At 44.5% G+C, this 16986-nt stretch overlaps 1 protein-coding gene across 2 annotated transcripts in view; it reads right to left on the reverse strand.

Annotated features, from left to right (window-relative positions):
* Positions 1–16986, reverse strand: part of DRAXIN (dorsal inhibitory axon guidance protein) — a 208033-nt gene that overhangs the window by 29599 nt on the left and 161448 nt on the right. For both annotated transcript variants that reach the window (XM_078642214.1, XM_078642215.1), the window contains exon 3: positions 1184–1383. In XM_078642214.1, the coding sequence (XP_078498340.1) occupies positions 1184–1383 (200 nt within the window). The remainder of the gene's footprint in view (positions 1–1183; positions 1384–16986) is intronic.

Here is a 16986-nt window from a genome sequence, read left to right on the forward strand (position 1 = left end):
TGGTAAAGTGAGCTAAAATATACTAAAAAAAGCTGTACAGATGTGGCCTCCCTCAATTTGTGAGAGAACACCGTGGAGATCATTGTTTACACTGAATAAGATGTCCAGGTAAGCTACCACCTGATGCCACTGTAAATGACGCATATCAGATGATAAGACAGTGTCCCTAGTATAGGAGCACGAACATGGATCGAAGAGAATGCTATCACAAACAGCCAGCGTAGTTAAGAACAGAGGATTATGGCCACTTTCTGACCTTTCTTGTATGACCATATGAACGACACACAACCAGAGTCTTAAGTCCACTAAAATATATTCTATTCTACTCATGCAATTTAATTTGTTGAACATCTGAGATCCTTTTGAGTCAGATCGTGTACTACCATTGACAGCCCGGAGCCCAAGCTCAATAGATAGGCCCTTCAATTGGAGAGGTACTTGCGACCATCTATTAGTGGGTGGAATGTCCAGAGGGGAACAGCTTGTGCAGCATCCTCATCTCTAGTCAGGCAGACATCATCCTTATAAAGGGGCTCAAATGTTGTGTTAAAATCACCCGCCAGGATAAGGTAGTGTTGAGATAGTTTTTGAGCACCTGAAGAGTGCAAGATGGCAACTCTCCTCTGACCCATCTTATGTAAACATTGAAAATGACGAGCCCATGGGTATTCACACTTTTGAGCTGAATGCCCAGAATGTCCAGCAAATCAAATTTAAGCTGGCGGATTTGGCAATCAAGCGAAGCTCTGACCTATGTGGTTAGGCCACCAGAAGCTCCTCCCCTGTGACTAGGGATTGCGGAAATGAAAAAATGAAGATCGTTTGGCCTGTGGACAGAATCCACAGACGGGGTCTCTTGAAACAAACAAAAATCATATTCCTCAATGAGTTGGTTCCAATCAGGGAGAGCTACCTTAGACCCAAGTCCGGCCACATTCCAAGATACGAGGGGCAACACACCAGGCTTAACTCTCACAGATACCTCGTTTGGGCTATGAGCCTGGGTCACCTCAATTACAGTATGCAAGTCACTGTTCATGAACATCACAGATATTAGCAGTGGAAGAATTAAACTCAACACAGAATAATGTAATAGTATCTTTGGTGTCTCTGGAATGGGCCCTCAGTGATCAGCACAGGGCCGGCTGGCCATCCCCAGTCTCAGGCATGGCTATGCTCTTACCCGTTGACGTGGTGACGTGGCTGGTGTGGGCGATGCTTCGGCGGGCGCTTCGGTGGGCGCTACTGTCCATACAGTGCTGGGAAGCAACGTGCTGGGGGCAGCGCTCGTGGGGGTCTCCTCTGGCTGCAAGTTCTCTGTTGGCTCTGGAAATGGTTGGGGTTCCATGAAGAGCGAGCTGGGTTCAGGGCCATGATCTATCCCTGTGGAGTCACAAAACAACCTTGCGTTAATTAAAATAACTCACTCTATCATCCTCGAATTAAAGGTGCGCGTGCAAGGACTCTCATATAGTGCTCTGTACTACTGACCTCTCTCACGGTACTGGTCTATATAATTGACCATAAGTGCAGGTGCAAAAACATACATTTCAGTGCCTTTTTAACTGATGTATATTCAGGTGCTCTACACTCAATTTCATTAATTCTTATAGTGCATACTGAGTCAGCTCTGCTATTAGACAAATATATGTTCAATATCAGTGTACATAGGACACAGTGCAGGAGTTCTTTAAACTCTTAAACAATCGATATTTTATTGTCTTGATATGAGGTGCAACAATTGAGGCACCTCGTCTGTGTAAACAGAGGGGCATATGTACAAGGAAGTGGCAGAGTGAGGCGTTAACCGTCATGGCTTAATGCCTCACTCCGCTACTTCAGAAACTCACGGCTGCACCATATTTACAAGGATATGGTGCAGCCTTGCGTTTTCCCCTGCGCTGGCGCTACACACAGTCTAGCGCCAACACAGGCACCCTTGCACCATAGTGCAAGTGTGTCTGCATGCAAGGAGGATTATTTATGTATAGTAAGGTGTCCCTTCCTGCATGTAAACAATCCTTAAATTCCATTTTATCACTTCTATGTGTGCTGCTTAATGCAGCACACATGGAAGCTACCAAATGTATTTTTTTACAGATTTTTCATGTGCAGGAAGGGTCACCTTCCTACAAGAAACAATCCACACAAGGCAGCACACATGCAAAAAGCAAAAACGAGGAGATATAAAGCATTTCTCCTCATTTCGCCAACTTAAGACCAGGGTTTTCCTGGTCTTAATTTTGGTGCTGCCTCCTATGTACACCACCCTTGTAAATAGGAGGCAGCGTCAAAAACAATGGGTGTTGCGGTGGAATGCCCACCTCAACACTCACTGCCCACCTCTTTCACACTAAGCATTGCGTGAAATGGGGCCTTATTTACAAGGCAGCGCTAAGCCACGTTGAGTGGCTTAACGTTGCCTTGTAAATAAGGCTAGGCTCCCCATCGCCACCACAACGTCACTTTTAGTGATGCTGTGATGGCGATAGGGGCTTGTACATATGCCCCAGAATATCATATGATAATGACCACCGTTCACATACCTTGTTAACACATATTTAAGTCTGGAGGAGGGCCTCCATTGGTCCCTCTTATCACGTTCCAGGGTGCCTTGTATGCGGATGGACAGTGGACCTCGGCAAACATAAACTATCTACCATTGACCCAGAACAATTTTTGCGATGAATTTTCAGTTTACAATGGATTCCCCTCTTATACCCATGAATGAGTTGGGATCACGGTCTATTGTGATTAAAGTCGCATAGAGGGAGATTTTATTCTCAGCGAGACTTAGGTTGAATCCTGCAGCAAGAGTTTATATGAAGGTCCTAAGGTCTTTACTGAAATATGATCAAGCCATACATCCACATTGGTTGCCCTCACTTGTTGTACTTGTTGATACTAGGATTAAATTATGTAAGGGAATACCAGGAGACTCCTCTTAAACAAGGCCTGATGATAGTAAAAAGTAAATACTGGACTCACGTAGAACTTGATGAAACTGGTTTGATTCCCAGGAGCATGTTGGTTAAAAGATGTCTACAAAACAATGTTACGAGCATAAAGTAGTCCCGTCTAGACTGATTTATCCAGCCCATCAAAATAGAGTATATCAAATTTAGGTTAGGTATGTAGACATTTAGAGGCTTTACAACAATATGGAATAATGATGCAAACAGCCTCTGCTTTTATGACGTAAACCCCTTGAGGATGTCTTATATTTTTTTTGTCTTTATATTCTTAAAGAAACCTATGGTCTACTAACTCAAATTTAGAAGAAAAGGGTGTTTTCACTTTTTAAATATGCTAAAGGGAAATATAATTATCTAGAGGCTCATCAAACTGCTTGTGTGGGTTGCCGGCCCCATGCTGCCCCACCAGCCCACAAAAGATTACCTGCACAGTTGGTGGAGAATTTTGGTTAAAATGTTTCTATTGAAATCAAGTAAGCACGTTCTTGCAAATTTGGCAATACAACTGTGGTGGACAAGTCAAAGGTTTCTTTTACAGTTTTCAAACAACATATCCCAAAGTGGTGGGTTGTTCCTGAAAAATATAAAATCAATTGCCCTGACATGCTGGGAGTTTTCTCTAAACACGTGGGAGACGTTAATAATATTTTATTGTCCTGGTCTACCATGTTGGGCATGGTAATCTAACACAGGACAAAAAAGGGTCAGAAGCTCAACCCTAAATGTGGCGGCCCATCTGACACCAAAGACAGTGCAGCATAGGCACCAGGCTTTGGTGTCCCATGTGACATGAGCATCATTTAAAAAGGTTTTGAATAGATGGAGCAACATGTTTAAAGGTCCAAAAGATACAAGGATGTTGGTTAATTCAAAAACAAATGCCCTCAGAAGGTCTGTTTTACTCATTGAACACAGCCAAATTAAAATCTATCAAATAATCGTATCTCCAATTTGTTTTAAAATGTTGTACTTTTATGTTATTTACAACCTCAACTACCCTTTAATATGTGGATTGATAACGAGTAAACTTGCCACTAATAGATCATTTCACTTTTTTTGTGTGTGTTGTTATCTAGTTCTATTATTGTTTTTGAGGCTGCTTCAGAGCACTGAAAAAGCAAATCATGATCACTCCTTTGTCCATTTCCTTAATCGAAAACTGCCCTCCTCTCTCATGGCACGCTTTCACAAATGTATCACAGATAGATGCATTCTATATTGGACATGATCTCTGTTATTAAATTGAGGAGATCCATATATAAAGGATGATAGCTTTAGAGTCCATGACTTGTTAGAGCTAACTTTGCATCCCATAAGGGCCTGTTTATTACATGGCAAATATAATTGAATATTTATTAAAACAAGCATTATGGCTGACCCCTATAATCTGGAATTCCTTCCCTGGTGCCATCAGGTGAAATCCAACCCTCCTGTCCTTCAGGAATAACCTCAAGGCAAGATCTATGCCGGTCTAGTCCCTTCTACTCCTTGTAGTTGTCTGATCTTCCCCATCCTATCTCTAAATTGACTTCTGACCACACTGCTAACGATTATGGTTTTGCTGTATCACCGATTTTGTTTTCTATAAAATATGCCTTTACAGTTAGTTTGGCGCTTTATGAATATGAAAATTAATAAATGCATACTTGAATAAATAAATGTAGGCTTATGCATTACCGCAAACATTCACTTTTGCCTACCAGTGAAAGATAAACAAGTTGATAGACATGTCTTTGCACGACTTTGCTTTGTACATATATTTTCATGCATATATCTAAGAAAGTTGTTGCCTGTGCTCTCTGCTTTAGAAACTAGACCATTTTTTCTGTTGGGGGTGAGAATTAAGATAAGGTTGTGACGTTTCTTCCTGTAAGAAAGTGATATAGTTACACATTGTATATGCTAATTCGTCCCTCAGCTATAGCTATTGTAGGGTTTGTTTCTGCTTTCTGGGTTTAAGGGTGGACAGCTCTGATGCTGATTGGTCAGTGCTATACAAAATAAAACAAGCACTGACATACCCAATAGGTTTTGCCTATACAAGACTTATTGGAGTCGTCAATAAAAGCGTTATGATATGGTCAATTCTGGCAGCACCATAGCGCTTTGTTTTTATTCATTGTAAGCCATGTTGCACAGCAACCAATGCTGCTCTGCACCGTTTAAAAAAATCATTGGCTAACCCAATAGGTCTCACATAGGCAAATCATATTGGCATTGCCAGAGCTTCTTTTGTTTCAATGTCTCCACACTTCACATCAGGGAGGGGGACCATTTAAAAACCTGGCCACGGTGCTACTTTTTAGGTTGTAATTTTGATTTGATTTTATAATTGAACACTTAGGGCCTTATCACGACTACAGCGGTCGTGGAGGCAGTCCACCCGCCATATTCTGACTATGGCAGTCGGACCGCTACGGAACCACTGCTGCTGCCAGGGATCCGTGATCCCTGGCAGTCTCGCAGCGGTGTAAGACTAGTAATATGCTGGTGGTGCAGCTGCGGCACCACCAAAATGTGGCGGGGAGGCAACAAAGGGGGCCCTATAGGCCCCCTTGTTGCCTCAGGGCTATGGGTGTGTGCACGGGGGCACATGTTGTGCCCCCTGGTATGCATGTACCCCAGTTCCTGCAGGGCATGGACTTGATAGTCCATGCCCTCAGGAACTACTTTTGACACTTCCATTGCAGTGCCTTTTTCATAGGCTCCTCAGTGCGGACGCCAAAGAACCACCCGCCAGATACAAAAAGCATTTTAATCTGGTGGGCGGTCTATTTTGGCTTTGGTGGTGACAGGGCAGCAGCCAAAGTCAAAATTAGCCTTTTGTGCATTTTAGAAATCTCTGGTTTCTCAAGTGCTTGGTAATTCAGATTAATCTTATTTATTTATTTATTTATTTATAAAGTTTTATATTTCGTGAACATGACCCAAGAGGGTATTGGAGCACTTTACAAGAGGTCTCAACAGACATCTATTTCTAAAAATTGTAACGAAAGCCCCAATCTGAAGATGTTTTTTTCTCTTGCGATAAATGTTACATAATCATGACAATTATGTTTTTCCACCAGGCGGTGCACATTAATAATCATATCATTCACAATTATTCTGTTAATATATTTCCTCTGAATGGAAAGATCTTATTTAAAGAGGCACTACATTTTTATGATGATTGACAATGTCACATGCTTTTACTTGGTAAAATTGGGGACAAAACAGGGGAACTGTTATACATGGAAAAGTTAATTATACGAGCGCGTGGGGGGGGGGGGAGCTTTCCTTGCTTATTAATTAGAGTCGTGCATCACACACTGCTACACTTCTCCTCTAAACCCCACGTTCCTTAATATCATTCTCATTTCTATGCTTTGGTGGTTTTACAACAGGAGACAGGTCAAGGAGGTGCTGTCATACTAAAGCCTAGATGCAAACTACCTATAGTCATAATTTACAAAACGGGAGAACAAAAGTATTAGAGCACTTATGTGAGCAAATGTTAAATTAATGAACAACTTACATTTTCCTATACTAATTTATTTATTTTATTTATTTAAAGGTTTTGTAGAGCGCGGAGTAACCCTAGACCTTCCTAAACGGAGGCCAGCCATTGGAGGAGAGAGCCATCCCTCCAAAGAAGCTCCGTCTTTTTCGGATTTGGGGGCGTAAGTTTTGCTGTTCTTTAGACAGTGACGTAGTCCGTCACTCAGGACAGCAAAACCACGCCCCCAATCTGAAAATTTTCAGAAGCGCCGGCCGCCATTTTTCTGTTTGTTAAAGATGAGGTAGGTCGCATGCTCCCGCTGTCCTCGTTCCCGCCCCCTCCCGCTATTCGCTGCTCCCGCTGCCCTCGTTCCCACCCCCTCCCGCTGTTCGCTGCTCCCACCCCGAATCCGAAAATCGTTGCGGCCGCCATTTTGTTTTTGCCGTTTTATTCTTGTTTCTTTATGTATCTCTCCAAGTTTATACTCAGTGGCTGTAACATATTTGTGAGGTTGTGTGTGCCCTCGCAGGTTACCATGTCATGCTTTCTTGGGGTAAAACGACAAATCATTAGAGTATTCAAGACACCTAGACATGTTTGCTGTCACAAGGGACAATATACCTTGTAAGGGATTGAAATATGCTTCATCGTATTTGCATTCCAGAGTAGAAAGCTACCTTGTCCCCGACACATGTATTTCTGAGATAAACCTGTGGGTAGGTTTATATATCATGCTTTTGTTTTATGTTGTTTGTGTTGTTTCCTGTCCTCTGTAATTTTTGGTCGTGCGTCAGGATGCATTTTATTATTCGTTGTACTTCTTCATGATGTGCATGTTGTCAGGGAGAAGATGTTCTTTTTAGTCTATTCTGTTAATGAGAGAAAAGTGTCATATCGCGCTTTGTTTTGTCCCTGAGTGTTGTAGTGAGAGAGAAATACGAGAGAGCTGTAAATTGAAAGAAATGCTGAGCGGACAGAGAAGTGAAGTTATTCCCCACTCCTGTCGGAGCATCCTCCCAGATGACCGTATTAAAGAATAGTCTTTGTGTGTGGTTATTCGCATTATATCACATGGCCGCCTCTGCTACACCGAAGGGCATTACATATTGAAAGGAAAGCAATAATAAAATGATTTACGGCAAAAGTTATTTAATAAAAAATAGGGTAAGAGTAACTTAAATAAGTCAATTAAAAAAACACACGCTTTGGCTGTAATCGTGCGTTTTTCTAATCAACCTATTTAACTATCTTCCGTGATTGTCACAAAGGGGAACCTTGAAAAAAATAATTAAGGGTAAGAAGTAATAACTTCACGGAGTACGCTATGCAGAAACCCGAAATGTAATCATTCACGAGGCCACGCGCCCTCAGCTCTCAGTTAATATTTCGGGATCTTGCACTATACAGAGACTATTTACAGGGGGTCTGAACCGACATATGGTGTCATTTATTGCTAGGAACATCCATCATGTGAAATGTCATAATCAGCCCTTTGATGTTCCAGGAAAGAAAAAATCTGGTAATTAATATCGAGTGGCAATCTGTTCAATATAATATTAATAATCTGTTTAGTAGAAAAGAAATATTAATCAGGCTTGTTCTTTTCCTGTTACTGTGTTAATCTACACAAGCAAAGTGGAGTTGTCTTGGCAGAGAGGGAAGGGCGTGTGCTCGAGTGCTATGTCACTTCTCTTTGCGGGCTGACTGATTTAAGTGACGAGTTGATTGCAGTAGACTCATCACTTGTCAGATTTGTCTTTTGCATCACCGAGAGGATGTAGAAGTCAAGTAAGGCTTACATACTTGTAATGAGAGCATGTCTCAAGAGTTCAGTTGTACCTACTGTGCTGTGAAATACTATTTTCTTTCTTTCAGTTACACGTGGCCTGATACCTGCGGTCCGCCTGGTGGAAGTCCAGAAATATGTTACTTTTTTTTTTTTGCCTTTGGATGCTATTGGAATTTGATGTGCACGGAGGTTCTCTAGTTTTGGCCACAGACATAAAATAAATCTTGGGAATTTTGCAGTGAATGATACTAGGGACTCTGTTGGTTTTTTGACAAATGAACTTTTGTATTGCCTTAAAAAAATGTTTGACCTGAAGAAGTCCCTTTGTTAGGGGGCAAAACGTGTTGGTTGTGTCCATGTTCGTCATTTTTGTGGAAATGAGAAATAAAAGTAAGAATACAGAAAATACACATGGCTTTTGATGCTTTAGGATATGCTTATTTGATATGCACCAATAGTCAGAATACGGACCTGTTGTGGGTACTGAACCCAATGTGATTAACTAAATTGATCTTTTTTGTGAACTGGTTTGTAATCGAGTGCTCCTTCCTCTTTGCATTTTCCTTTTAGGGGCATTATATACAGTTGGCCTTGGGAGTGAGCATTCTTACACCAGGAACTACATGGTGTGCCACAATGGCATAACATAACATTTTTTTCTTTCTTTGAGTGCTTTGAAATAAAGTAGGGACGAGCTGCAATGAATTGTGGCATTTCCACCTCTTAAAAGTGGAATGGGGCTTTTAGGTCTCGACTACAATTTTGGAGACCTGTTGTGTCCAATTCATTACATGCAGAAGGAGTGAACTTTTTACCAGGCTATTGCTCATAATTGGATGGCTTTTTTGTTTAAACTATTTATCTGCTGCTGATTTGAGGGATTTCTTTCCTATTCTTCTTGTGTTTGGCCCAGCCAGGAGTATTTTGTTGTCATAGTATTTGACTGGATGATGTATTGTTCACATGCTGACAATGTGACACTGCTGGGCATGGAGGGACTATTTTATCTCCTTCTCTCTCTTTCTCTCCCTTTGCCCTCATCCCATACACTTGTATATTCAACCTCCCCTTTCACACTGCCTACCCATTGTCTTCTTCACCCATTCAGCTGCTTGCTCATTTCTAGCTGCCTGCCTATAGGAGAGTGGCCTTCTTCGTTTTTTTACCATTCCAAGATGGCCACTGCAGATGTGTTCGAATCCACAGTGATCAACTTTGAATGAAAATTGTAAACAAAAATCCTTTCAAAGATGTCTGCTGTTCAAAGCATCCGTCTATGGTAGCTAATTCAATTATTTTGAAAAAGTTACCATTATTTTTTAAATAGAAACGTTTATTAAAATATGTTATCATAAAATGATATTTATTTTGTAATTGTTCCATTTTTAAACACTAAATCAACTGCGTTCACATGTTTAAAAAGTCGAAATAAATTAATGCAGTACCAGTGGTTAGTGGTGGACTTAATTCTACTCCTTTTTGGCAGTAGTAGCTTACACTCGCCCCGTTTCAGAGGTTAGAGACATGTAAGTCTACTCTTTTGAATAACTGTACTTTTGAGTAAATTTACATAAATGCCGAATAGCCAAAAATAGTACAGTTACTCAAAAGTGTAGGAGTAACCTTATATGCATGCAACTTACTCCCAAAGAGTGTCACCCATGTCTCAATGTTAACTGAGGAATATATTTAAAACTCTATGGCGATGCTCTGTCTCGTCAAACAACTGGAGAGGAAATAAAAATTGCACAGGACTTTCTAAGTCTAAATAATTGCCGTCAAGGCAGCATGGGGAACATATCCAAAGTATAAGCATCCTTGAATCTATTATATATTTGTGAATCAAGCATACTGCAACGCAAGGGTGGAATTTCTAGCAATTCCAAATAGTAAGTAAACTTTGAAGAAATCTGTTTCTTCTGCAGCTCTTCAAATGTGTTTCAAACACAATCAGCAATTAAATGCTGAGGGTGGCACAAAACAATTATACGACTCCAATCTTGACTCGATGCTTCACCAAGGTCGCACACAGCCAGCGTTCATCTATCTCAACTAAGAAAAAGCTTCAAATGGTGTTAGACACTGCAGGGTAATATTGAAATAAAGGTCAACAAAAGAATAGACGGGGCATTGAAATCTATTTTGGATACAGGAGTTATAAGATGGATGCTGTTAATATATTGATCATGGAGGAAAAACAGCTATGGTAGTACATTTACAGATAGTGATAAAATTCCTCAGAGCCAAGGGAGGAAGGAATGAGAGATGTGTTTGCCAGTTAGCTAGCAGCTTCCGTGTCTTCACATGACAGCTACAGGTTCACCTTCTTCATGCACACATTTGACCTGAATTGACGACATTGACTCTTTTCAAAGTGCTTCATTGTTCCTCTGTTGCCGACAATGGTGAGTAATATATGCACATGCTTTGCCTTTGCTTAGTTAATTGTAATCAACAAATTGTTTTCCATTTGCGGACAGGTAGAGGTTATTAAGTGCTGTGTCGTCACTCATCATGCTGACAGATTGATCTAAAGTGGGGATAGCGGCAGTCTCTTAATTTGCTGCAGCTTGCATTTCCATCACTGTGAGGACGTAAAAGCTATAATAATCAGAGGCACTTGTAAACAGAGATGGAATCACTGGTCTGTTTCAAAGTTCTGAGGCTTGAAATACTCTGGCTGTAAATTGCAATCAACAGTAACATGTGCATCATTACCTCCCAAGTCCCTCCTGTCCTCGTCCCATTCATAAATAGTGAGATATTACTATCTCACGACAGAAAAAAAAAGAAAGAAGGAATGCTGGCCTTACTCCAACCCCTCCCCCTGGGAGTGCAAAAAAGTACCAAGCCAAGCATTCCTCCTGTTCTTTTTGTTAGGTCTCGGACCTAAAGGCTGCGCTTGCGCAATCTGGGGTCGGAGAATTAATGCTCCTTAGTAGCGCTTTGGAACCCGCCTCCCTGCCCTGTCTCTCCTCCATTGGCTGGCTTCCTAAACGGAGGCCAGCCATTGGAGGAGAGATGCGTCACTCTGATTTAGCCCCGTCTTTTTCGGATTTGGGGCCGTAAGTTTTGCTGTTCTTTAGCTCGTGACGTCGTCCGTCACTCAGGACAGCAAAACACGCCCCGAATCCGAAAAATTACGGAAGCTTGAGGCCGCCATTTTGCTGCTGGTAAGGTTGACGTAGGCTGCTCTCGCTTTCCTCGTTCCCGCCCCCTCCCGCGTCTTTGTTCCCGTTGTATCCCGCCCCCCTCCCGCTGTCCGTGTCTTGGTTCCCGTTGTATCCGTCGTGGTTCCCGTTGTATCCCGCCCCCCTCCCGCTGTCCGTGTCTTTGTATCCCGCCTCCCTCCTGCTGTACCCGGATCGCCACCTGCGCCGCCATGACCCGCTGCCGCTCCACCACCAGCAGGCAGTTAGCACACTCACAGTCCCGCCAGCGGCAGAAGCGCTTGTGCCCCTTCAGGCAGAACACCACCTCCGTCAGCTTCCTCTGCTCCCCGCAGCCCTTGTCGGTGCCCGTCGGGGTGCCCTGTGCCATACCCTGCTCCCTGTCTCTGACCGCATCGTTTCTCTGTTTGTCTCCGCCTGTGACTGCTTCCAGTCTGTGACTGCTCCTGCCTGCGATTGTTCGTTGACTGTAACTGGTCTCCAGCTGTGTGTGTGCGCTCTGTAACTGCTGCACACATGAGCCTGCTCCTGCGATTCCTTCCTGTCCGACTGTTTTTTTTGTCTGGGCCTGGTCCCCACCCAAGAGAGTGCCCTTAATGGGATCCTACATGTGTGTGCCAGGGCCCTACATGCGACTGCATCTTATCTGTGGTTCTTCCATGTGCCTGCTACCTTCCCGCGGTGACATCCTGCTAGAAACTGCTCCCTAGTTGTGACTGCTCCCTACTTGCGAGAGTCTGCCCCCTAGCCGCTATTTGTCTGTAACGCTCCTACCCTGTTACTGCTCTGACTGCGAACCCTCCCTGTGCCCCTACGTACTCCCAGGCTGTTAGTGACTGTTCCCTATCAGGCAGTGGCTGTTTCTTATGATTGTTCCCTGAACGCCTGTGCCCGTTCCCTGCTTGTGTGCTCCTCTTCCCTCTCATAGCGTGCTCCCTGTGTAAGTGTTTCCTGGCTCTGACAACCCCACGGTGACTGTCGCCTGCTTAGCTCGGATTGTGACTGTTCTCGTCTGAACAAACCTCCTGCATCTGTCCCTCTTCTAGAGCCTGCTGCCTGCGGGACCCTCAAGCCCGGAACCTGAGAAGCCTTCACGCTCAGAGCCTGCTGCCTGCGGGACCCTCACTCCCAGAAACGGCTTGCTGCCTGCGGAGCCCTCTCCCCTCCACGCCCTGTATTTTGCACTTGCCCAAGCTCACACTGTTGCTCTCCTGAACATCTGTGACTGCTGATGTCAGTACTCTCTCCACAATAAAACGCAACGTAAAACTGCCCCTTACTCGAGACTGAGCATGTGGCGCATCGGAGAGACGACAATGCACTTTTATTTAAGGACTGCCAACCCCTGCCTTTATAGTCTGTCACGAGGTGCTCACAGAGACTGACATCCCATACTCCTCGAACCCAACACCCTCTCCCTCGCATCCGGTGCTCTTTTCGCATTAGTCCTCCCCACTCCAACACCTCTTGAGTTTCATATTCCTTCTCTCCAAGCCTGGACCACTCTACTATAGGCAAGCCTTCTCTTACTCCCTGATGCGTTCGCCGTTTGGAAGAACGCTCTATTCTAGAGGCCGACACTCTCACCTCAAGCCTCACATCCCAGCAAGAAAATGACACTCACCCCTGAAGCCTGACACTGACGTCTCTCGCAATCTAAAATTCTATGCCCGACACCCTCCTCCTCTATTGCCCGGCAATCTCCCCTCCTGCAGTTTAACACTCTTAGCTTCTATAGTTTGGCACACTCTCTCTCCTCCTGTAGCCCAGCTATTTCCCTCAGAGCCTGGCACTCCACCCAGAGCCCTGCAGTCTCCGCGGAGCTTTGCTGCTGCCCACATTACAGTGTGCCCCCGATCTCTTCACTGGTCATTGTATGTGCCCTCTGGTTGCCCCCTGTGCCCGCCCACCTCCCCCTGCCCTGACTGGGATGTGTGGGGCTCTGTGTGTGTGTGGGGCTCTGTGTGTGTGTGGGGGGCTCTGTGTGTGTGTGGGAGGGCTCTGTGTGTGTGTGTGTGGGGGGCTCTGTGTGTGTGTGTGTGTGTGGGGGGGGCTCTGTATGTGGGGGCTCTGTGCGTGTGTGTGTGGGGCTCTGTCTGTGTGTGTGTGTGTGTGGGGCTCTGTGTGTGTGTGGGGCTCTGTGTGTGTGTGTGGGCTCTGTGTGTGTGGGGGGGCTCTGTGTGTGTGTGTGTGGCTCTGTGTGTGTGGGGGTGCTCTGTGTGTGTGTGGGGGCTCTGTGTGTGTGTGTGGGCTCTGTGTGTGTGGGGGGGCTGTGTGTGTGTGTGGGGGGGGGCTCTGTGTGTTTGTGTGTGGGGCTCTGTGTGTGTGTGGCTCTGTGTGGGTGTAGCTCTGTGTGGGTGTAAATGCAATAGGTCATGCATTTGCGAGCGATTAACCTACTGGCATTGTACATGACAATGCCATGTATTTAACGATTAAGCTATTGGCAATGTAAATGACAATGCCATTTATTTAAGATTTAAAAAAAAAAAATGTCATGAGCAATGCCAATAGCTCTACCTTTGATAATGCCGAGACCATTGCATTGTTAATGCTTGTTTTATTTATGTGTTGGTTTTGAAAATAGCGAAATTAATAGCTTTGTCATTTACAATGCCAATAGTTATAACTTTCGCAAATGTGACACCTATAGCATTTGTAATGCAATATGTGTTGTATTTACGTGACTTAGATGTATTGATATTACAAATAACAATGGTTTTTAATTTTTTTAAATAATTAATACTTAAATACAAGTTATTGTAATTTATAATGGCAATAGCTTAAACTTTTGTAAATAACTTTTGTGTAGATCATATTCAGTGTATTTTATTGTGAAGAAAATCCAAGAACAGAAGTGAAATATTCACATCTTTTTGTGACATTTGTAATAAAGCTTGAAACATTGAGAGAACATATTTGAACCAGTTGTTGTTGAATGGTTGCACAGATTGATGCTATGGTGGCACTAAGTGATATTGTGGTGGCGACGAGTGATGCTGTGGTAATGCATAGTGATGTTGTGGTGCCCCTGAGTGATGCTGTGGGGGTGCTGAGTGATGCAATAGATGGATAGAGTGAGTGCGATAGATAGATAGAGTGAGTGCGATAGATAGATAGAGTGAGGGCGATAGATAGAGGGAGGGCGATAGATAAAGCTGGATAACCTCCGTCCTATTTCCCTTCTTCCTTATATGGCAAAGGTGGCGGAAAAAACAGCCAACATACAGCTCATGCAGTTCGTGGAGACGGCGTCGCTACTCCACGACTCGCAATTTGGTTTCCGCCCCCGTCATTCGACGGAGTCCGCTCTCCTTGTGGCGGTGGAAGCACTCAGACAGGGAGCTGACGAGGGCCAGACGATGGCACTGATTTTACTAGACTTAAGTGCAGCATTCGACACTGTAGCACATTCCACCTTGCTACAGTGTCTGAATGGAGGAGGGGTGACAGGAGCTGCGCTTGGCTGGATTAAGTCCTTCCTCACGGAGAGGTGTTTCCAGGTCAGATTGGGTGATTACTACTCCAGGGAGATTGAGTTGGGCCAGGGCGTACCGCAGGGTTCGTCCCTGAGCCCAACTCTATTTAACATCTATGTCTCCCCCCTGGCAGCCATCATGGAGGGGTATGGTCTCCGCCTGGTGTCCTACGCCGACGACACGCAGCTGGTTATCTCCCTATCGCGCGCGCCCGGACTTGCGGCAGACATCTTCAGGAACTGCATGAACGACCTTGCTGCCTGGATGTCTGCCAACTGTTTAAAGTTAAACGGGAGCAAGACCGAGGTGCTCGTGGTGGGGGGAGTGCCGTCTGCGTGGTCGTCGGCGTGGTGGCCACCGTGTCTGGGGGAGGTTCCTGCTCCCTGCCGCGAGGCCAGAAACCTTGGCGTATGGTTGGATAAGGACCTCACCTTTGGCCCACATGTCGGTCGAGTGGCAGGGATCTGTTTCGGTGTTCTGAGAGCTCTCAGGAAAGTATTAGATCTGCTTCCCACTCCTGCTCGTCAGACACTGGTGCATGCCCTGGTTACCTCCCGACTCGATTATGGGAATCTGCTCTACCTGGGGGCCTCAGGCAGGGTCCTCGGCCGCCTGCAGGTTCTACAAAACGCAGCGGCGCGGCTGGTCCTCAGACTCCCCAGGAGGTCATCCGCCAAACTGGCCTTGCGGGCGCTTCATTGGCTCCCCATAGAGAGGAGAGTGGAGTTTAAGGCTCTTGCCACTTGCCATCGTATCCTGAGTGGCAAAGCACCTCTCCCGCTCCAGAGCCTTATAGCCCATTATGAGCCTGCACGCAGTCTCCGGTCTTCGCAGACCGGGCTGCTAAAAGTCCCAAGAATATTTAAAGCTCGCATGGGAGGCAGATCTTTCAGATACCTTGCTCCCAAGCGCTGGAACAATCTGCCACTGGAACTTCGGTTGGAACCCTGCGAAGTCCAGTTTAGAAAAAAACTTAAAACGCACCTGTTTCAGTAGATAGCTTGGTTGGGAGGAGGGGGGGACAGCCACACCACTTGTCATAGCGCGGAGACACGCCAGTGGCGTAATCAGGCGCTTAATAAATTTCCAATAATAATAATAGAGGGAGGGCGATAGATAGAGTGAGGGCGATAGATAGAGTGAGGGCGATAGATAGATAGATAGATAGATAGATAGATAGAGTGCGGGTGATAGATAGAAAGATAGATAGATAGATAGATAGATAGATAGATAGATAGATAGATAGATAGATAGATAGATGGCGATAGATAGATAGTGTGAGGGCGATAGATTGAGGGTGATAGATAGAGTGAGGGCGATAGAGTGAGGGCGATAGATAGATAGAGTGAGGGCGATAGATAGAGGGAGGGCGATAGATAGAGGGAGGGCGATAGATAGAGTGAGGGCGATAGATAGAGTGAGGGCGATAGATAGATAGATAGATAGATAGATAGATAGATAGATAGATAGATAGATAGATAGATAGATAGAGTGAGGGGCGATAGATAGATAGAGTGAGGGCGATAGATAGATAGATAGATAGATAGATAGATAGATAGATAGATAGATAGATAGATAGATAGATAGATAGATAGAGTGAGGGGCGATAGATAGATAGAGTTAAGGTGATAGATAGATAGAGTGAGGGGCGATAGATAGATAGAGTGAGGGTGATAGATAGATAGAGTGAGGGCGATAGATAGATTGAGTGAGGGCGACAGATAGAGTGAGGGCGATAGATAGATAGGTAGAGTGAAGGGTGATAGATAGATAGATAGATAGATAGATAGATAGATAGATAGAGTGAGGGGCGATAGATAGATAGAGTGAGGGCGATAGATAGATAGATAGATAGAGTGAGGGGCGATAGATAGATAGAGTTAAGGCGATAGATAGATAGAGTGAGGGGCGATAGATAGATAGAGTGAGGGTGATAGATAGATAGAGTGAGGGCGATAGACAGATAGATAGAGCGAGGGCGATAGAAAGATAGATAGATAGATAGATAGATAGATAGATAGATAGATAGATAGATAGATAGAGAGATAGTGTAATTATGTGGCACTGAGTGGTATTTGGAGTGTATGTTGCGTTG

The sequence above is a fragment of the Lissotriton helveticus genome, chromosome 5_1 (assembly GCF_964261635.1).
Source record: "Lissotriton helveticus chromosome 5_1, aLisHel1.1, whole genome shotgun sequence".
In the NCBI taxonomy this organism is placed as follows: Eukaryota; Metazoa; Chordata; class Amphibia; order Caudata; family Salamandridae; genus Lissotriton; species Lissotriton helveticus.